This window comes from Culex pipiens, chromosome 3 (genome assembly GCF_016801865.2).
Source record: "Culex pipiens pallens isolate TS chromosome 3, TS_CPP_V2, whole genome shotgun sequence".
NCBI classification, from domain to species: Eukaryota; Metazoa; Arthropoda; class Insecta; order Diptera; family Culicidae; genus Culex; species Culex pipiens.
The window spans coordinates 120,398,244-120,415,885 of record NC_068939.1 but is presented as its reverse complement, the minus strand read 5'-3'; the positions used below and the strand labels follow the sequence as shown (position 1 = coordinate 120,415,885).

Genomic DNA, 17,642 nt, shown 5'->3' with positions numbered 1-17,642 from the left:
ATGGTCAACCAAACAAAATGTGTTTGTTATTGTTTACATTGCGGGCTCTAGTTTTTGTTTATTCAATATTCAAGGTCAAACGACGTGCGACAAGAAAGCACAACAGCGTCGAGCTGAAAACGCTGAAACGCGCATTAGGTGCTGGATGGAAATACATGCTTTTCCCCAAGATTATAGGTAATTTCTCTATCTCTAGATAAGAATACATTTTGAATAATTGTTTAAGCCTAAAAGAATCGTCATTTTTTTAAAATTTGAAATTTTAAACATTTCGAGCGATTAAAATTACTACTTACTTCTCTACGATCGGCAGAAAGGACAAGGTCGAGTCCAGCGTCCGGATGGTGGTGTTCCCCCGTACGACCACCTTTTCGCGGATAATCCGCCGGTAGGTCTCGTCGCCACGACGCATTTTTATTCAATTATGTGCGCTGTGTATCACCCTGAGAGCGCCTGGCTGTTTTATTGAATGTTCGAATCTCCAAATCAAATTAAACTTTTGCCCCAACTTTGTTGCTGTTGGTATGTTGTAGATATATTGAAACGCTGAGAGAGTGTCACAAATTTTCGTTTCTTTTTTTCTTGGGAAATTTATTACACAGCTTTTTGGCTATCTGGACTATTACTACAGAGAAGCAAAAGCAGCTCACGAAAAAACTTGGCTGATTAATGGTATTATTGGACTGTATAAAACTTCAGTCTTTGAACAACTATTGCTAAATTACGTCGCTGTGGGATGCTGCTTTACTGCCGGATCCATCCAATCTACTGAGATTCGTCCCCAGAGTTAGAACACTGAACTTGACACTGACGTTCTACTTGGATCCAGACCATCAAATTAAACACTTAAAAACTCTTCTTCCCACTTTTTTATTGTCAACACTTCCACCCAACAAAAAATCAACTTTTGGCAAACCACTCAGACTCTCCAAATGCAATTATCCACTTTATCACATGATACACTGCTAGCGCGACGATTACTCGAAAGATAACACTCGGACCAATCTGACCGTGGTCTGTTCCGGCCAGAATCCCAAGATTGACAGATTCCACACACGAATCAAATCGGAGTCTGCCTACCAGATCGAATCCATTTGGTTTCATCTCGCGAATCAACAAGGATGTGGCAGACATCAATCGGAAGATGCCAAAAAAAAAACAGAGCACATGCGCAGAAATCCTTCCTATCCAGAATTATTGGTGTCTGGCTGGAGACCACGCCGCGTACGAACGACTGTCGCGGCAATTTCGCCAACGTTCGGACACTGCCTGCCGGGGCTGGACGTTGGACGCTGGCCGGCATCAACTACTCGCTATATGAACTATTATAGCACTTATGTGCACGATAGTGTGTTGCATATAGGGGATTTGAGTGGCTATTTTTGGCTTTTTAGCACAATTGTAGCTTTATACATGCATATAGAGCTAGAATTATGCGCTTAAAGCTTTTATTAAATTTGAAATCTAGTCTTTTTAAAGAAGGTTTTGAATATTTTTAGAACCAAGATCAACATAGGTCCCCCAACCCTAACTAATGCAAATCACATGCACTACCACGAGCGCACAGCTGCGCTGCTGTAGCACATGCGGATGAGCTTCCTTATTGCTACTACTAGGCATTCATGTGGTAATAGAATTTACCATTACTAGGTATAGCATGATGCATAATGAATGAAGTTTAGGATCCGACCAAACCCAGAAGGACGGAGGTGTGCAACAATTCCGCTATGTACAGAAGAGCATAGCACATTAGAGTGTAACAAAAATGACTTTTTGGCGGGCATTCAAGGGTTTGTTCCGGTGGGCATACTAAGCCCAAATCCAAAATATGAGCTTGATTGGACGTAACAGGAGCTGGCGCTCCGCCCTTCAATTTTAAATGGGATTTAACCCGTAAAAAAAGTTTTTTTCAAAAATGTCACTTTTTGAAGCATTTTGGCCACTGAAGCGTTTATTTTCAACATCATTGGCGTGTAGACCAGATCCTTGCGCATCTTTTGGTATATATAACATTGAAATTTGGAGCACCCTGGAGCTCGGTACAGACCTTCAAAGTTTGGCATTTTTTCGAAAAATTGGCCCCGGCAAAAAAGATATGCGTCGCGCCTCGCGACGCCCTAGACGCCATTTGATTTTGCCGGGGCCGATTTTTCGAAAAAATGCCAAACTTTGAAGGTCTGTACCGAGCTCCAGGGTGCTCCAAATTTCAATGTTATATATACCAAAAGATGCACAAGAATCTGGCCTACATGCCAATGATGTTGAAAATAAACGCTTCAGTGGCCAAAATGCCTCAAAAAGTGACATTTTTGAAAAAACTTTTTTTACGGGTTAAATCCCATTTAAAATTGAAGGGCGGAGCGCCAGCTCCTGTTACGTCCAATCAAGCTCATATTTTGGATTTGGGCTTAGTATGCCCACCGGAACAAACCCTTGAATGCCCGCCAAAAAGTCATTTTTGTTACATCCTAATAGCACATACCTTCTAGCATAGAAAGACGAGCTGCAGTTTTAAAGGTATTATTGACCCGGTCTGTGGACATTGAACGCACATGGTTGTTGGGGTGGACTCTTTTACAGTAATATGTTCCCGGATCAGTTGGTATCGATTTTGGAACCATCGGGTCACAACATAAATCAAACATCACGCGTATCGTTTCTAGTTGAGAGAGAAAGAAATGATGTTTAAGCATGAAACGACATAGATTTTCATTTTAAAAATATATATCTTGAGAAGGTATCTTTTAATCGTTATGGTATCATCGGCAAAGTAGGAAAAAGTTCAAAAATTGTAATTTCACTTAAAAAAATAAAACATTTCCCAGATTCTTAATCTTAATAAAATCAATTATCAAATCAAATTGTTCACTCTACAGCATTGCATTGACGTTCTCGATTGCGAGATTCCTACTCGAAACTAGGTGTCCGAAGGCTTGATTGTTGAGTCAGTTGCAAACCTCTTTTTACACCTAAGATCCATCCACCCCGGGATTCAAACTGATGATTGTGAGTCCAACTGTCTACCAGCGACTCCGCCGAAACAGAATCCATGGAGACGATCTGGGGCCAACATTTACTTTCTCGTCCTGACTTAAAATAGATATATCTCGGCAATGATGCAACCAAATATCTTCAAATTTATTTTGTTAATAGTTAAAAACGTATATTTTGATACCCTGAAAACAGATTTAAAAAAAATATTGTGTACTTATACCAACCCTTGACATTTTTGCCGATTTACATAAACGTAACCTCAAGACCTTGCAATGAATTGAAAGAAAATGTGAAATATTAAAAAACTTGGCAACTATTGGTCTGATTTTAAATATTTAAAGAAATATTAAACATTTGAGCATAATTCCAATCTTTCAAATACAAATATTTTTACACGCCCTTACGTTTGAAAAGTTGCAAAAAGACAGTTTTTTCCCTTTGGATATAAGCTGATGTTATTTTAAAATTTTCAAAATTGTTTGATTTGAAGGATTGTCAAATTTCAAAAAGGTTTTTTTTATAACGATAAACATTGGAAATCTAAACAATTGTGGCTGAAATATCGCAAGTCGCAAAAAAATAAAGACTTTGGGAAATTCTCGTATGTTTGGCAGGTTAAGCACTCGCTCCCAACTCCATCCAATTTGCTGATTTTCACTATTTAAACAACTAATTTTGCAAAACTTTTGATAGAAACTTGCTTGCTCACTTCTTATTGAGCTATTTATCACTCGATTTCAGTTGAAAACGCTTTTAATTAGCTTTAATTGAATATCAAAGTTCTGACCTGCCAACATTAGAGGCACGCTGGAATCAGATGCTGTTCCCCTAATAGAAAACACTTTGAAAAACTCATTTTTGACGAAGAACTTCGTCTTAGGGCTCTATACAGGGTAGCAATCCAAAATTTCGCGAAGCGAAATGAAACGCTTTGGTTTCACCTTCCCCTCTCGGCAAATTTCCCCTCTTCTTAGCGCACGCTGGTTGGTTGAACAAACGTTTCCCAATCAGTCAATCGAGAGACGTGAGATTGATGTATCTAAAATCGCCCCCACTCTACCTCATAATTTTCGGATCGTCGACGGGCAGCCCAAAGCCTCCGTTATCCAACGTCAAAATAACATGAGACCATCTTTGAGCAGAAATAAATAGATCTTAAGAAATAACTCATTCGTGATTGATTTTGTGGGCAAGAAACGCAAATATTAATAACTATAAAAAAAATCATTTACTTTTGTGTCCGAAGTTCTTCGTCATGATGGTTATGCCTGTAGTATTACCACAGCACCTTTTTCTCATCCTTTCATTTCTATCATACAAAAAGATATAGGGTATTTGTCCCTATTTTGGGCCTAGTACCTATTTTGGGTCTACCAAACCTAATTCAAAGAAATTGTGCGTTTTGCCAAACCTGGCAGGAATCTGCCACTTGAGAATGATACATGCACAGTCCCATTGCAAAAACAATCATTAAACTGCCACCAAATCAATAAAATAACTGATTAAAGTTGCTTCGTCCATATCGGAGAGAAATGGATATATTTTCGGTACATTTGACTATTCTACAAACTGTGCCAGTGTGTGTGCGCTACTCGAATGTTACAGTCTTTCTTGCATATTACGGGCTTGTTGTTTGGCTACGCAATAAATGTTTAATTATGTTTTAACTATTAAATGAATGATAAAAATGATGTTCATGCTAAGTATGCACGTAATGCAGGTGAAATAAATCATTCTAATGTTGATTTGTGGCTTAAAACATCACAATTATTTAGCATTTTTGTCGACCGAACATGTGCGGTTGCACTCTACGAGCTGAGGCTGAGCCGTACGTCAAAAATTCTCGCCACGTGCTTCGAGATTTCAACCAATCAGAAGGTAGGTCGGACAAAAAATGTATTTGTTTTTCGGGCTTAAACAGCGATAAATGATATTTTTATCAAATATGTGATTAAATACGAGCATTAGCATTAACAAACAAACTTATTCATATAGTATAAGCTAGGTTGCCTATAGCAGCCTTTGTGCATACATCAAATTAAAAGTACGCTCTGCTTAGTAGGCCCAAAATAGGGACAAACACCCTACACATAACGATGTTATACACTTTTTTAAATTCAAAATTTACTTATTTTGAATCTAAATTAGCCCTTGAAATGTTTTAACTTGCGAACGGTTCATTTCATTTTATCGATTTTATTATATTATATTAAATTATATTTTTTATATGTTTAGGGGCAAAACCCCGCATCTTTTAACCCTCTACTGCCCAAATTTTTTTTTCGAAATTTTTTATTTTTCCCGTGTTCAGGAGGTCATTTTGAGCAACTTTTGTTCTACGAAAAACTTTACTTCTCTTGTTTTATGTTTTTCTTGTTTCATTTTTAGTATTTTAATTTGCATTTATCTTATTTAGTTTATGTTTGTTTTTGATAGTATTTGGTCTATTCTACAACCTCCTATCATTACATTTTGCCTATCTAATTTTTTCATGTTTTTACAGCCACTTTTTCAATTTTTTGCTTGTTTTTCACATTTTTTGCTATAAAATGGCACCATTATCATTTAAATTGTAAATAAATGCGTAGAGGCATAGTCTGGGGCACTAGAAAAATTACTGCATACTTCTTTTTACTTAAAATATAGGAAATGTTAGTAAAAAACACAGCCAAAGTTGACCCATAAAAAAATTACATTTTTAAAAACATTGGCAAAGTCACATAAAACAAGTCAAACTTCCAACCCTAAAATTTTCCAAAATTTCAAAAGTTCTTCTTTCCAATGCTTTTTGAAGATCAAAAATTGGTTTAAAAATGGATTTTTGAGGATTTTTTAAATCGAAGCCCGTCTAGAGGCGGGGTTGGGTTGTAGAGGGTTAAGCCAATCAGAAGTATGAATAAAAAATTTGCAGAAGAGTGATGTGATTTTTTTTAATTTTTGACCTCATTTTTAATGTAGAATTGGATTTGCAATCGAAAATTACTTTACATTTTTTTTATTAAGTTCATCGTTTTCAAAATATAGCCATTAAAAATTAAATTTTGTCGGAAAAAAACCGTTTTTTTTTAATTTTTTTTAAATGGTGTCCATAATTATCCAATCCTGAAAATATTTTTTGAAGGGTTTAGAAAATTTGCTGTAAAATTGTCTAAGAGACATTGAAGATTGGACCTCTGGATGCTGAGAAACAGCGACTTAAAGAAAAAGAAACAGGAAAATTTAAGTTTTCTAATTCTCACCCAAACAACCCTCCATTTTCTAATGTTGATATCTAATGGTCCGATTTTCAATGTTAAAAAATGAAACATTCGTGAAATTTTCCGATCTTTTCGAAAACAATATTTTATTTTTTTTATCAAGACTAACATTTTAAAAGGGCCAAACATTTAATATTACGCCCTTTTGAAATGTTAGCCTTGATTATAAAATATTGTTTTGGAAAAAATCTGAAAATTCTATTTTAACATTGAGATATTGGCATTACAAAATGGACGAGACTCAGAAAACTTCAATTTTCCTGTTTCTTTTTCTTTAAGCCGCTGTATCTCAGTATCCAGAGGTCCAAACTTCAATGTCTTTTATTGTATAAAAGAGCAATTTTTCTGAAATCTTCAAAAAAATATTGTCAGGAATGGACAATGATGGACACTATTTAAAAAAAATTTAAAAAATAATTTCTGGACAAGATTTTACTTTCAATGGCAATATTTTGAAAACGGAGCACCTAATCAAAAAAAAATGCATAGTACTTTTCGATTGCAAATTCAATTTTATATAAAACAAATTCGGCCAAACAAATTTTATGTATAAAATTTAGATTTTTTTTTAAATCACAACTTTTTTCAAAAAATTATAACTCTGCGGCAGAATTTTTGACCTAAAAGTTGTGGGTTTTTGTACCCTTAAACATATAAAAAACGAAAATCAAAGCATACGGATTTTGGGAAATTGAGTTTTTGTAAAAAAAAAAGTTAATTTAAAAGTCGGCAAAAAATAATCCTTGCACCTTCCACAGATTTTCGAATATTTACGTATTATTTTTGTATGGACAGCTGCCAAAATTGTATGCACACAAAAAAATATTACCGTAATGCCAAAAGTTACTTATTTTTGTTTTAAAAAGTTGCTAAAATTAGCTTGAGGGAAAGTTTTTTTCTTGTTTAAAATATGAAAACTTTTACTGGTAAAGTTTTTGAAAATCTCCCTACTAACTGATTTAAAAGTCTTAACTTTTAATACGACTGTAGAATTTCTTTCATTTTGACGTTCTCGTGTAACCGTGTACGACTAAGTTCCAAATGTAAACAAACACTTTGGTGGGTCCAGTGGTGCTGGTGATTCTAGGACGCAAAGCAAAGCTAACGGTGGCAGCAGCCAGGAATCGGACGCGGAAACCTTCGTGAGCCAAACAGCAGCAGCGGAACGCATTCGAAGGGGGGTGGTGCGGGTGCGGGACGAGGTGAAGTGCTCAAAGAGTACAAGGCGAGCTTCCTGCAGGAACTGCAGCTGTTCCACGACCGGAATGGGTAAGAAGAAAGCTTGGGTGTTTTGTGGGGCTTGTGATTGATTTTGTTTGTTTTTTTAGGATAGGATGTGGATTCGCACCGGTTGTATTCGGTGGTGGTGGCCCGGGATTGGTGATTGAAGGTCAATTCCCGCGAGGACTGTAACGAGATCATCGAGGAGATGGCGCTGCCGAAGACTTGCGTGAACAACGAGATTGCGTTGAAGTAGATAAACATCCGGTTTTTGGACAAGTACGAGACAGGTGATTTTCACGGTGAGGAGAAGGAGCCGACGAAGAGGAGGACGTCGAGAAGCGGGATAATCGGAGGTAACCAGAGCGGATGTTGCACTCGGTGCCGGCGGTTTACAACACCTGTGAGTATTGGGAATGTGTACAGTGGTTTGCCAACTTCACTTACTTCCATCTCTTTTAGCAAATAACCGTCCACAAATGCTCATCTCGCGATGGCGCAGCACCAGCCGAATGAACCCTGGACAGCGTGCCGAAAAAATCTGTGTCATTCTCGAAGGAGGATGAAGTGCTCGAAATCGAATTCCGTTCCGAGGGCCTCATCAACCCAATCTTCCGGATGCGCTTCCAGAATCGGGAACTCCCCGTTCAGGCACATCACTTTCCAGCCAGTAAAAGTCGATCACCCTTGCCGAATCTACAGCCAACTTCTCCAAACCTGTCCTGATGAAGGCCGGCAACGTGACCATCCTGTTCTCTACTTTGCTGTCGCGCGTCGAAACGTCCGTCTGGAACCGTCCAGCTTGGGGTCTTCGGAAGTGACCGGTGGCGTACCCTAAGAATCGGTACAGCTTGGACTCGGATTTTGGCCAGAAGCGTTAAATACAATAACAAAATGTCTTATTTAACATACTGTTTAAAACTTTTAAAAATAAATATAAAATCAAGCCTAGAATCAAGCACATTTTTCTGAAATTAACACTGTAGTATTAAATGTTGTTTATTCTTGCTATAAAAGGTTTCTTTTCCAATTAAAAGTAAAACACTTTTATCGATACAACGATTTTGTTCCATAAATGCATGGTAGTATCAAAAACTTTCCAACTTTTAAATTGAAAAGTTTGAACTTTCTACGAATATTCACCAACGCGAACTTTTAATCCAACGAGCGATCTTTTTTAATTTAGAGTATTTTTTCTTTGTGTGTGGAGACTTGTAGGGGGTAACCAATGACACAAAATAGCTTCTTTGGTCATAGGGAAGGCCTCCATAAAGTTTGAGCCAAATAAAAAAATTCCAAAAAAAAGTTATGCAATAATAAAAACTAACACAGCATATCGATGTACGACTACTGCTACGCAATGCAGCTGCTCAGTGAGCTATAGAGGAGAAAAGCAACTCGCGACAAAATTTTGAGGCTTGGAATTTTGACAGGTATGATTTTCATAAAGTATTCGCCTCCTTTACTCTCCCGCATAAAAACTGGGGACAAGGTAGCTGTCAAACTATGCCAAACTGTTAAAGTCACTCACAAAATGAACTTTGAGTGACTTGAGTTCATTTCTGACGTCACGGTTTTCTCCTCTATAGCACTCACGACTGCGCCGGTTTTGTTTATGTCACGGTTTTGTGATTAGGTGAATGGAGATGGATAATTCGTGTCAACGTCGCCGATTCCGACCCTTGACATTTTCAGCACTGCTCCTGAATACAGGTAAAACTCTAACAGTACGGTCATTTTGTTTAAATTCCACAGGATTTCATATAAATGTACAGTCTAAAATTGCACAAAAATTAACGCAATGATTTTTATGACTACAAGGGGCAAAGTTTCAAACGTTATTTAATGTGATCACCTTTTTTGCCAAAATTTAATCGGAACGCGCGAAAACTGAAAACTGTAAATAAAGGTGACTTCTTTTAGAAAATAAACTAACTCATACATGCCAGCTTTGTATCACGACTGTGGGAGACGAAACAAAATAATTTTACAGGTTTTCAAAAGACCATTAATTTTGTACTGTTATCCGAAAAACTATCCGATCCGTTTCATTTTTATTCTTAAATCTATTTTGGGATCCTCAAATATTTTTATCCAAATAATTTTCAGTTCTGGTACAATTTTTTTACATCTCTTTTGATTTGGTTTGATTAAAAAGATGAAATCCTAGATCTACTATTCAATGGAGACGCTTGGTAGATTTCTAATTGATCATAACAAACGTTTAAACCCTCTAAATTCACCGTGAGTTCGACCTTGTCCCACAATCGTCCTCCGCCAAACCTTCATCGTTTCGTGACAAGGAAATGCTCATCACAGCAAAAGTAAACCATCCTCTGACAATATAATGTCTGGTCTGCGGTGATTAGAAGTTGATTGAAACTGAACATTTGTTCCTTTCGGTTCAAGATTGTCCCCACGCCATGCCACACCACACAGTCCCATCGTTATTCAGATGTAAATGCAAATTATTAGTCGTTTTTTTGTATTTCCCGGTGAAGGGAAAAACTGAGGCAAATTGCCTCCCCACCGGCAAGCAGTTCTATCATTCTTCAACCTTGGCGTCAAACGACGATGTTCCGTCTGCTAATATTTTTCTCGCTTCAAAAAAAATAAAAGAATAGAAATATTCCAAGTCACTAAACAAGTCCTCTAAAGTGGTACCTTCCTGCTGAGGGCAAATGACGACGGGCCAAGGACCTTGACACACTTTCCCGAAAACATTCATGTTACTTCTCTCTTTCTATTCTGTAAAGAAGGAGTTGGGGGTTTCCACGTGGTGCCAGGTGGTTTCGGGAGGAACCGTGACCGATGATTGGACATTATGCGAACCTGCTGTTGAGGGGTTTATCTATATGAGCCATCATCAGTCAACAGAACAGCGTTTCGGAGATTGTCTATCGATGGTCGACCTGCGGCCTCCGCGTGTGGTTCATGGGTTCATGATTCAGAGGAGGTTCAATAACATTCGATTAAGGATTACGGATGGTTCGTTACGCCTGTAAGGCCATCTAATTACAGGTTGATAATACTTACATTCGAGTCCTTCGTAGCAAAACGGCATCGTCTGATAGACTACTCAAAATCGATGGCAGTGACGGTATCGACGAAAGGAACATTTTGTCTAAAATAAAACTATCGATTGCTTGAAACTTTAACAACTTCTCACTAAATCACTTTCGAATGCTTAAAATAACACACATTTTTTAACGGTACGCGTTACACCGGAGTTTCATAACCTCAAAGTCATACGTCAGGACATGTCTGCCGTCGATGGCCGAATGAACCCTTAAACGATGTTATGGTCATGTCCACGTGGTGTGTGGTAGCGTGACGAACCCGTCGTAACAACTAGGACAGGATTCACATGGAAACCAAGTTTATGGGCGTTCAACAAGTTACCATGGTGCAGGCGGTTGCAACTGATGGAAGTTTGCAGTAGTGTTGGAATGCATGTTTTTGCATTTCAGTTTTTGTCCAAAGGAATATGTCAGAAGTGCCAACGATGTGTAAACAACGGATTGTAATCTTGTAACGGAAACAAAATTGAATGTCTCCACACAACTTAATAATAGTCGACTGATCGTTAACTGCCAACCCGATCTTTTGATCGCAAAAATTACAGATTTGATCAAATTGAGTTCTGCAAATTTCTAGGATCATCTAGACATCCTAACAAATCACAAAGAATCGTCTTGATTAGTTGAGTTATGCCCAAGAACCAGCTGTTTGAAGTTACCGTTCCAACTTATATATCATCACAGGAAAATGCATTTTATGTTGCTTTCAGTTGATTGCAAGTCTATCAAAATTAAAATAAAGATATTTTAGGGTGACTTTTTTTGTTGAAAAGTTATCCACATTCCATTCCCTAAAAAAATATTAGTTTTTGTAATAATATTGTGTACCGTCATTCGGTATGCCATTTCAATAACAAATACTGTTAAAATGACAGAAAGTGTTATGGAATCTTCTTGAAAAAAACATTTTTGCATAAAAGTTCAATAACAGTTTATGCTATCATAGCAAAATTTGTTATTGTTCTGATATTGGTTGAAAGCAAAAAAAAAATTGTTAATAAAATTTTGTGTTATGGAAGAATAATGCCAAGGGACCATCCATAAACCACGTGGACACTTTAGGGGGGGAAGGGTATGGCGATTGTCCACGCTCCATATAAAAAAGATTTGTTTTGTATGGACAATCGTCCACGAAGGGGGGGAGGGGTGTTGAGAATGCGAAAAAAGTGTCCACGTGGTTTATGGATGGTCCCCAACTGTTCTTAGGATGATCGGATTAGTTGTTAAAATAACAAAAAAAAACAACAAAGAATGGTTCGAAGAACAACTAAAAATGTTATTAGACATTAACAAAAAAAAATCAAAAACTACGAATAACAAATCTTGTTATAAATAACATAAAATGTTATTGGCCTAGTATTTCAAAAATCGAAAGATGTTATAAGCAAGTTGTTTCCGTCTGCTCGGGTTGTCGTAGCAATATTGTGAGTTTTTCCATTTTATCAAACATAACCATTTTTTGACTTTTTTTAAACAATCTTTTTTTGACTGTCGTGTTTTTTTATGAATGTTTCAATTGTTTAAAATATGAGCAGTTCTTTCAAAAAAAAAGTTCGACTTTTTTTCAATTCAATTCATTCTATTTATTTACCGACATAACAATTTTACAACTTGTGTGAATGGCTGGTTCATAGAGATTTGGTGTTCCTTGCAACTGTTTCCTTTTCATTAACCGCTTGGTAACAGAAGGTTTTTCAAATGCAATTAAACAAAAACTAGGGAAAATTTGGCCAAAAAACCTAGTGAGATAAAAGTTCGACTTCTAAAATATTTTGTAAGTTTTTATATTATTTACAAAAAAAAAACATGTTTGGAATATTTAAGTGCCTTTTCCATACTTTCAAGTATAAACAGTTGCGAAAATCAAAAAGTCTTGCTTCTTAAATATTGTTGCAAGATTTCTATCCTTCATGGTCACATCAGAGATTCTTAGAAAAATCTGACTTCAAAAATATAGCCACATATATAAAAAAAAAATCGATCGTATTCAAAAGTTCTTTTCAAAAAGTTTTCAACAATCTGGGGGCAAGTTTTTATTCAGAAGATCTCTAAATTTTTTAGAATACCGAAGTGTAATTAATGAAAACCATTCAAAACACCTTTCCATAGCTGCATTTTGGCTGACATCAAAAGTTTTTTTTTAATTCGATTTTTTTTATTTTTTTACCTTTTGTCCATTCGAACTTACGTCTTTCGACCTTTTGTCATACATTCAATTCAAACATCAGTAATTTATTAGTTTTTTTTTTTTTTGCAAGAGAATTAGATTTTTAAGTACAATTGACTGTGAGCTTATGCGTTTATTAAAAGAATGTATTTTTTGCCTTTCTTACAAAAGAAAGGTTTAAGGTTTGCTTTTGGAAAAACGCTTTTCTCAGAAATCTTAAAAAAATCGTGTGTGGCGAGGAATCGTCCCAGAAAAAAATCCTATTACTAAATTGAAGGTTTTTATGCGCTCTTGCGATTGAATTTTGGCCCGAAACCCGGAACTCAAAGCCTGATTTTTGAGAGCTCTTTTTCTGAAATACTTGTGCGATGTCTGTATCCGCTCTTAAAAATTTGTGTCTTCCATCATTGTAAAACCGCTCGTAAAACCAACAATTTTATAAGTTGCGTATTTCAACTACAAAAAAAATTGTACATGTATAGGTCATCGCTGGAATTTTCAAGTTATCGCAGTTTTTAGTAAAAAAAAGTCGTTTTTTTTGCCGTTTTTGTCATTTTCCCATTTTTGCGCGTGTCGCGTCGAAAACCCCAGTTTTTATTTTTTTTAAATCGTATCTCAGAAAATTGAAAACATTACTTCACCATTTTTTGATATGTTATGTAATTTTCCGAGGAATCAGGTAAAAATATTTTCAGACATAGGCTCTTTAGTCCCGAGACCTTTAAAACAGCATTTTAAATTTTCATACGACCTTTTCAAATGTTAAGCTAGATTTTTGAAACTTCTTACTATTTTTCCCAAATAGCCAAACTAATCACCTTTCTTTTGCGTCTAAGACAGCTAAAATCGGATTGAATGGCGCGGAGATATGATTTAAAAAAAAGTGGTTTTTGCGAAAAATGACGAAAATGGCTATTTTTCGGACCACCCTAACACGGCGTAGGCGGCGTAGGTCACCCTAAAGCCTGATCTACAATATCAAATCGCAGAATGTTGCGTCTGTCACTTTTGTCCCTGTTTACTTTGTTACTTCGATGTCAGGCTGGGATCGCAGCAACTGATGGTCGATTCTAGACTGACATCTAGATCAAATTGATGATTGTTTACGCAATAGTTTGCGTAAGTTTGATTGTAGATGAGGCTTAATGGCCAAACAAAAAAATACGGGTCTAATTATTTTGGCCAAGGAACCCCCAGAAAAATTTTGAGCCCGCTTTCGCTGAAATCAATATTTTATTTTAGTTTTTTAACTAATAAAGCTATCCGTTTTAGGGAAAAGTCAAACGTCTTTTATGTAATATTTTTAAATAGGCACGCGTTGTCAAAAAATAATTTTATGAAAAGTAAAAGTAAATCTTTCCCTGTTCCTGAGGGGAACACCAGTCCAGTTTGTGACGGTACACTACCAGCAATCGAATCCAGAAAAGAAAAGATCACCAGTTGTGTTTGTCCGAGTCGGGATTTGAACCCCGATCTACCGCTTACGAGGCGGAAGCGTTACCACTGGGCTACGTGGCTCGATTTATGACAAGCGTTCGATTAAAAAACAAACTATACATAATTAACATTGTATCTTTCCGTAGCCTACTGCCTGCTGGTTTTTGCGATTAAACTCCGATTAACTTTAAACGAAAAAATGGGCTTTATTTCTGGTTTGCTAAACCGCGTGTTTTGTAATGTCATTTGCTTTGAACTAAACTACATGGCACAGACGTCGATGACAGATGACGCGCTTGACCAGGGGGGTGGAAAGTTAAACACCTACACTCCTCCTCTTTCCAATCCCAGGACATCCCGGAATTTTTCGAACGCTCCTCGTGGAAGCGGCTTCGTTAAGATATCGGCCGCCTGTTGTTCAGACGGAACATACTCCAGCACCACCTCCTTGTTACACACCTTTTCTCGTACCAGATGATACTTGACGTCCACATGTTTGGTTCTCTTCGTCTCCGGATTTCTGGCCACAAACAAACAACCTTGATTGTCCTCCTGGATTGGGATTGGGTGACGAATTGGTTCAAGGATGTCCGCGAACATCTTTTTGAACCACAGGGCCTCCGAGACTGCGTTGGCTGCTGCGATGTATTCAGCTTCTGTTGTTGATTGAGCTACGACACCCTGCTTTCGAGTAGCCCAACTCACAATGTTCCCGTAGACTTGGAATAGGAACCCGCTTGTCGACCGTCTATCATCCAAATCGTTCGCCCAGTCCGAGTCGACGTATCCTGTGATTGGCGCTGCGTCAGGATTCCGAGAGTAAACCAGTTCGTACGCACTCGTTCCCCGCAGGTAACGAAGCACCCTCTTCAAGTGGTTGAAGTGCTGTTCGCCCGCACAATCTTGAAAGCGACTGAAGTAGCTTACCGCAAAGCAAAGATCCGGACGGCTTCCCAACATGAGATACATCAGGCTTCCAATTAACTCTCTGTACCGAGTGTCCGTGTTCGTTGCCCCCTCAGGCCGGCGAAGTTTGGTGCTGGGTTCGATGGGAGTGGTTACTGAATTGCACGATTGCATGCCGAAACGCTCCAAAATGGATTCGGCGAAAACGGCCTGACTGATTGTGACTCTCCCACGATCTCGATCGATCGCGATGCGCATTCCCATGAAATGCTCTACACAGCCGAGGTCTTTCATGCGGAACTCTGCAGACAGCACCACCTTCAAGTTCTCAATGGCTTTCAGATCACTCCCGCAAACCATCAGATCGTCCACATACAGCAGCAGGTACAGCAGTCCGGCGGCATCTTCTTTCACGTACAAGCAGTAATCTGCTTTCGACTGCACAAATCCAATGCTGATCACATAATGGTGGAAGCGATCGTTCCAACACTTGGGAGACTGCTTCAGGCCGTAGAGTGAGCGCTTCAATTTCAGGACAGATCCGTAAGCTGCTTCAACACCATCTGGAGCTTTCATGTAAACCGGCTGCTCCAGGTTTCCATGGAGGAATGCTGTTACCACGTCCATGTGGCAGAAGTGGTAACCTCGTTGAATCCCAATTGCCAGCAGAAATCGGATCGTTGCTAACTTTGCCACAGGCGCATATGTTTCCTGATAATCGACTCCATGTGTTTGAAGGAAGCCGCGTGCCACGAGTCGCGCCTTATACCGGTCTGGGTTCCCGTCCTTGTCGAGCTTTCGCTTGAAGACCCATTTCGCAGAGATCACCTTCTTTCCCGCTGAATTTGGCACGATGTCCCACGTGTCGTTGATCTTCAAAGATGACAACTCCTCCTCGATAGCACGCCTCCAGCATGTTTCATCACTGCGTCCTTCAATGTCGGCGTACGAGACTGGCACGTCATCCGGATTTCCTTCTGCGAGCAATGCCGATGACTCCATGTCGTAATCTTGATGCCACAGCGGAGGTCGACGCGACCTTTCTTTGCGAACAAGAAGGGGGTCCTGCTCGTTGTTCACTTCTTCGCCTCCCGCTGACACAGTCGACACTTCTTGCTCCACTAACACGACTTCGGCCTCCTGCACGCGCTCCTCCTGTTCCGGATTCTCCGAGTCGAAGAACTCGTCGTCACTAACAGCACTCACCTCCTCTTCCACTTCAGGAACGGGTTCCTCTGCAGTTGGACCACCATCGACACCGGTAACACCACCGACTTCTTAGCACGATCGTCCGAGATGAAGCCATCCGCCGACGTGACACGATCCTCCGAGACGAAGCGATCCGCCGACGTGACACGATCCTCCGAGACGAAGCGATCCGCCGACGTGACACGAAGCTCCGATCCGCGCTCACATGGATTTTCAATGGCTGGAAACTCGTCTTCCTTGAAGATCACGTCCCGTGACAGCAATAACTTTCGGTTGACCGGATCCCAGAGCCTGTAACCGTTTGTGTCGTATCCAATCATAATGCACTCCCGGCTTTTTGGGTCGAACTTTCCTCTCTTGTGCTTCGGGATGTGCGCATAAGCTTTGCACCCAAAAACTCTCAGAGCGGAAAGATCTGGTTTCTCTCCATACCATTCTTCCGCCGGTGTGACATCCGCTTTCAACGCCCTGGTTGGACTCCGGTTCGTAACGTAGAGAGCACACATCACGGCTTCTCCCCACATTTCTTTCGGTAGCCCAGAATCGTAGATCATCGCTCTGCCTTTTTCAACGATCGTCCGATTCATCCGCTCAGCTTCGCCGTTCTGTTCCGGAGTGTATGCCATCGTATACTCGACAACAACACCACTGTCCCGGCAGAAACTCTTGAATTCGTTTGACACGTACTCCCCGCCGTTGTCGCACCGCAGCTTGGACAAAGGCAAATCGAACCCAGCTTCAACCATCGCCTTGTACTCCTTGAACCGTGGGAGGACCTCATCTCTGGAAGCAATCAGGTAGATTACTGTGAAGTGCGTACAGTCGTCGATAAACGTGACAAAATACCGTTTTCCATCCCATGTTGCTGGTGTGATCGGTCCACAGACATCCGTATGTACGCGCTCCAGAGGACGGCTGGCACGACTTTCACGAGACCGGAACGGCGGTCTGGAGTGCTTTCCCATGATGCACGCTTCACAGAGCTCAGTAGAATCTGTAATTGACGAATTGATCCCTTTAGCCATTTGCCGCCGTGCTAAATCTCGAACACTCTTCATACCAAGATGCGCTAGACGTCGGTGCCAGAGAATGTTCCTGTCGACGTTCGCTTGGATCGAATTCGCCTCCACACGGTTCAGTGTAAACGATAACTCGTACAAATCCTGTGTTCGCTTTCCAACTGCGAAGATCGTGTTCCCATCAAGCAGCTCTACTACACCGTTACGGAAAACGACCGAAAATCTAGCTTTTTCGAGACGACTCACCGACAGCAAGTTATGCCGGAGTCCAGGGGCATACAGCACATCGGAAACCTCACAGAGGTACTCCTTTCCTTGCACGTAGCTCATGGCAGAGATGAACCCAACCTTC

At 39.5% G+C, this 17,642-nt stretch overlaps 1 protein-coding gene and 1 long non-coding RNA gene across 3 annotated transcripts in view; one reads left to right on the top strand and one right to left on the bottom strand.

Moving 5' to 3' along the window:
* The window catches only part of LOC120413955 (katanin p60 ATPase-containing subunit A-like 1), a 56,389-nt gene extending 45,760 nt beyond the window's left edge, over positions 1-10,629 (bottom strand). The window contains exon 1 of one of the 2 annotated variants that reach the window (XM_039574962.2): positions 10,509-10,629. In XM_039574962.2, the coding sequence (XP_039430896.1) occupies positions 10,509-10,591 (83 nt within the window). In that variant the 5' untranslated portion in view covers positions 10,592-10,629. Of the gene's footprint in view, positions 1-296; positions 1,248-10,508 lie in introns of those variants that run through there. The other variant, XM_039574961.2, reaches the window with a different exon arrangement.
* Positions 7,297-8,420, top strand: LOC120413956 (uncharacterized). The gene is made up of 3 exons (XR_005604995.2): positions 7,297-7,520; positions 7,580-7,875; positions 7,935-8,420. It is a non-coding gene; the product is annotated as an uncharacterized LOC120413956 (long non-coding RNA).
* Positions 10,630-17,642: the final 7,013 nt, after the last annotated feature.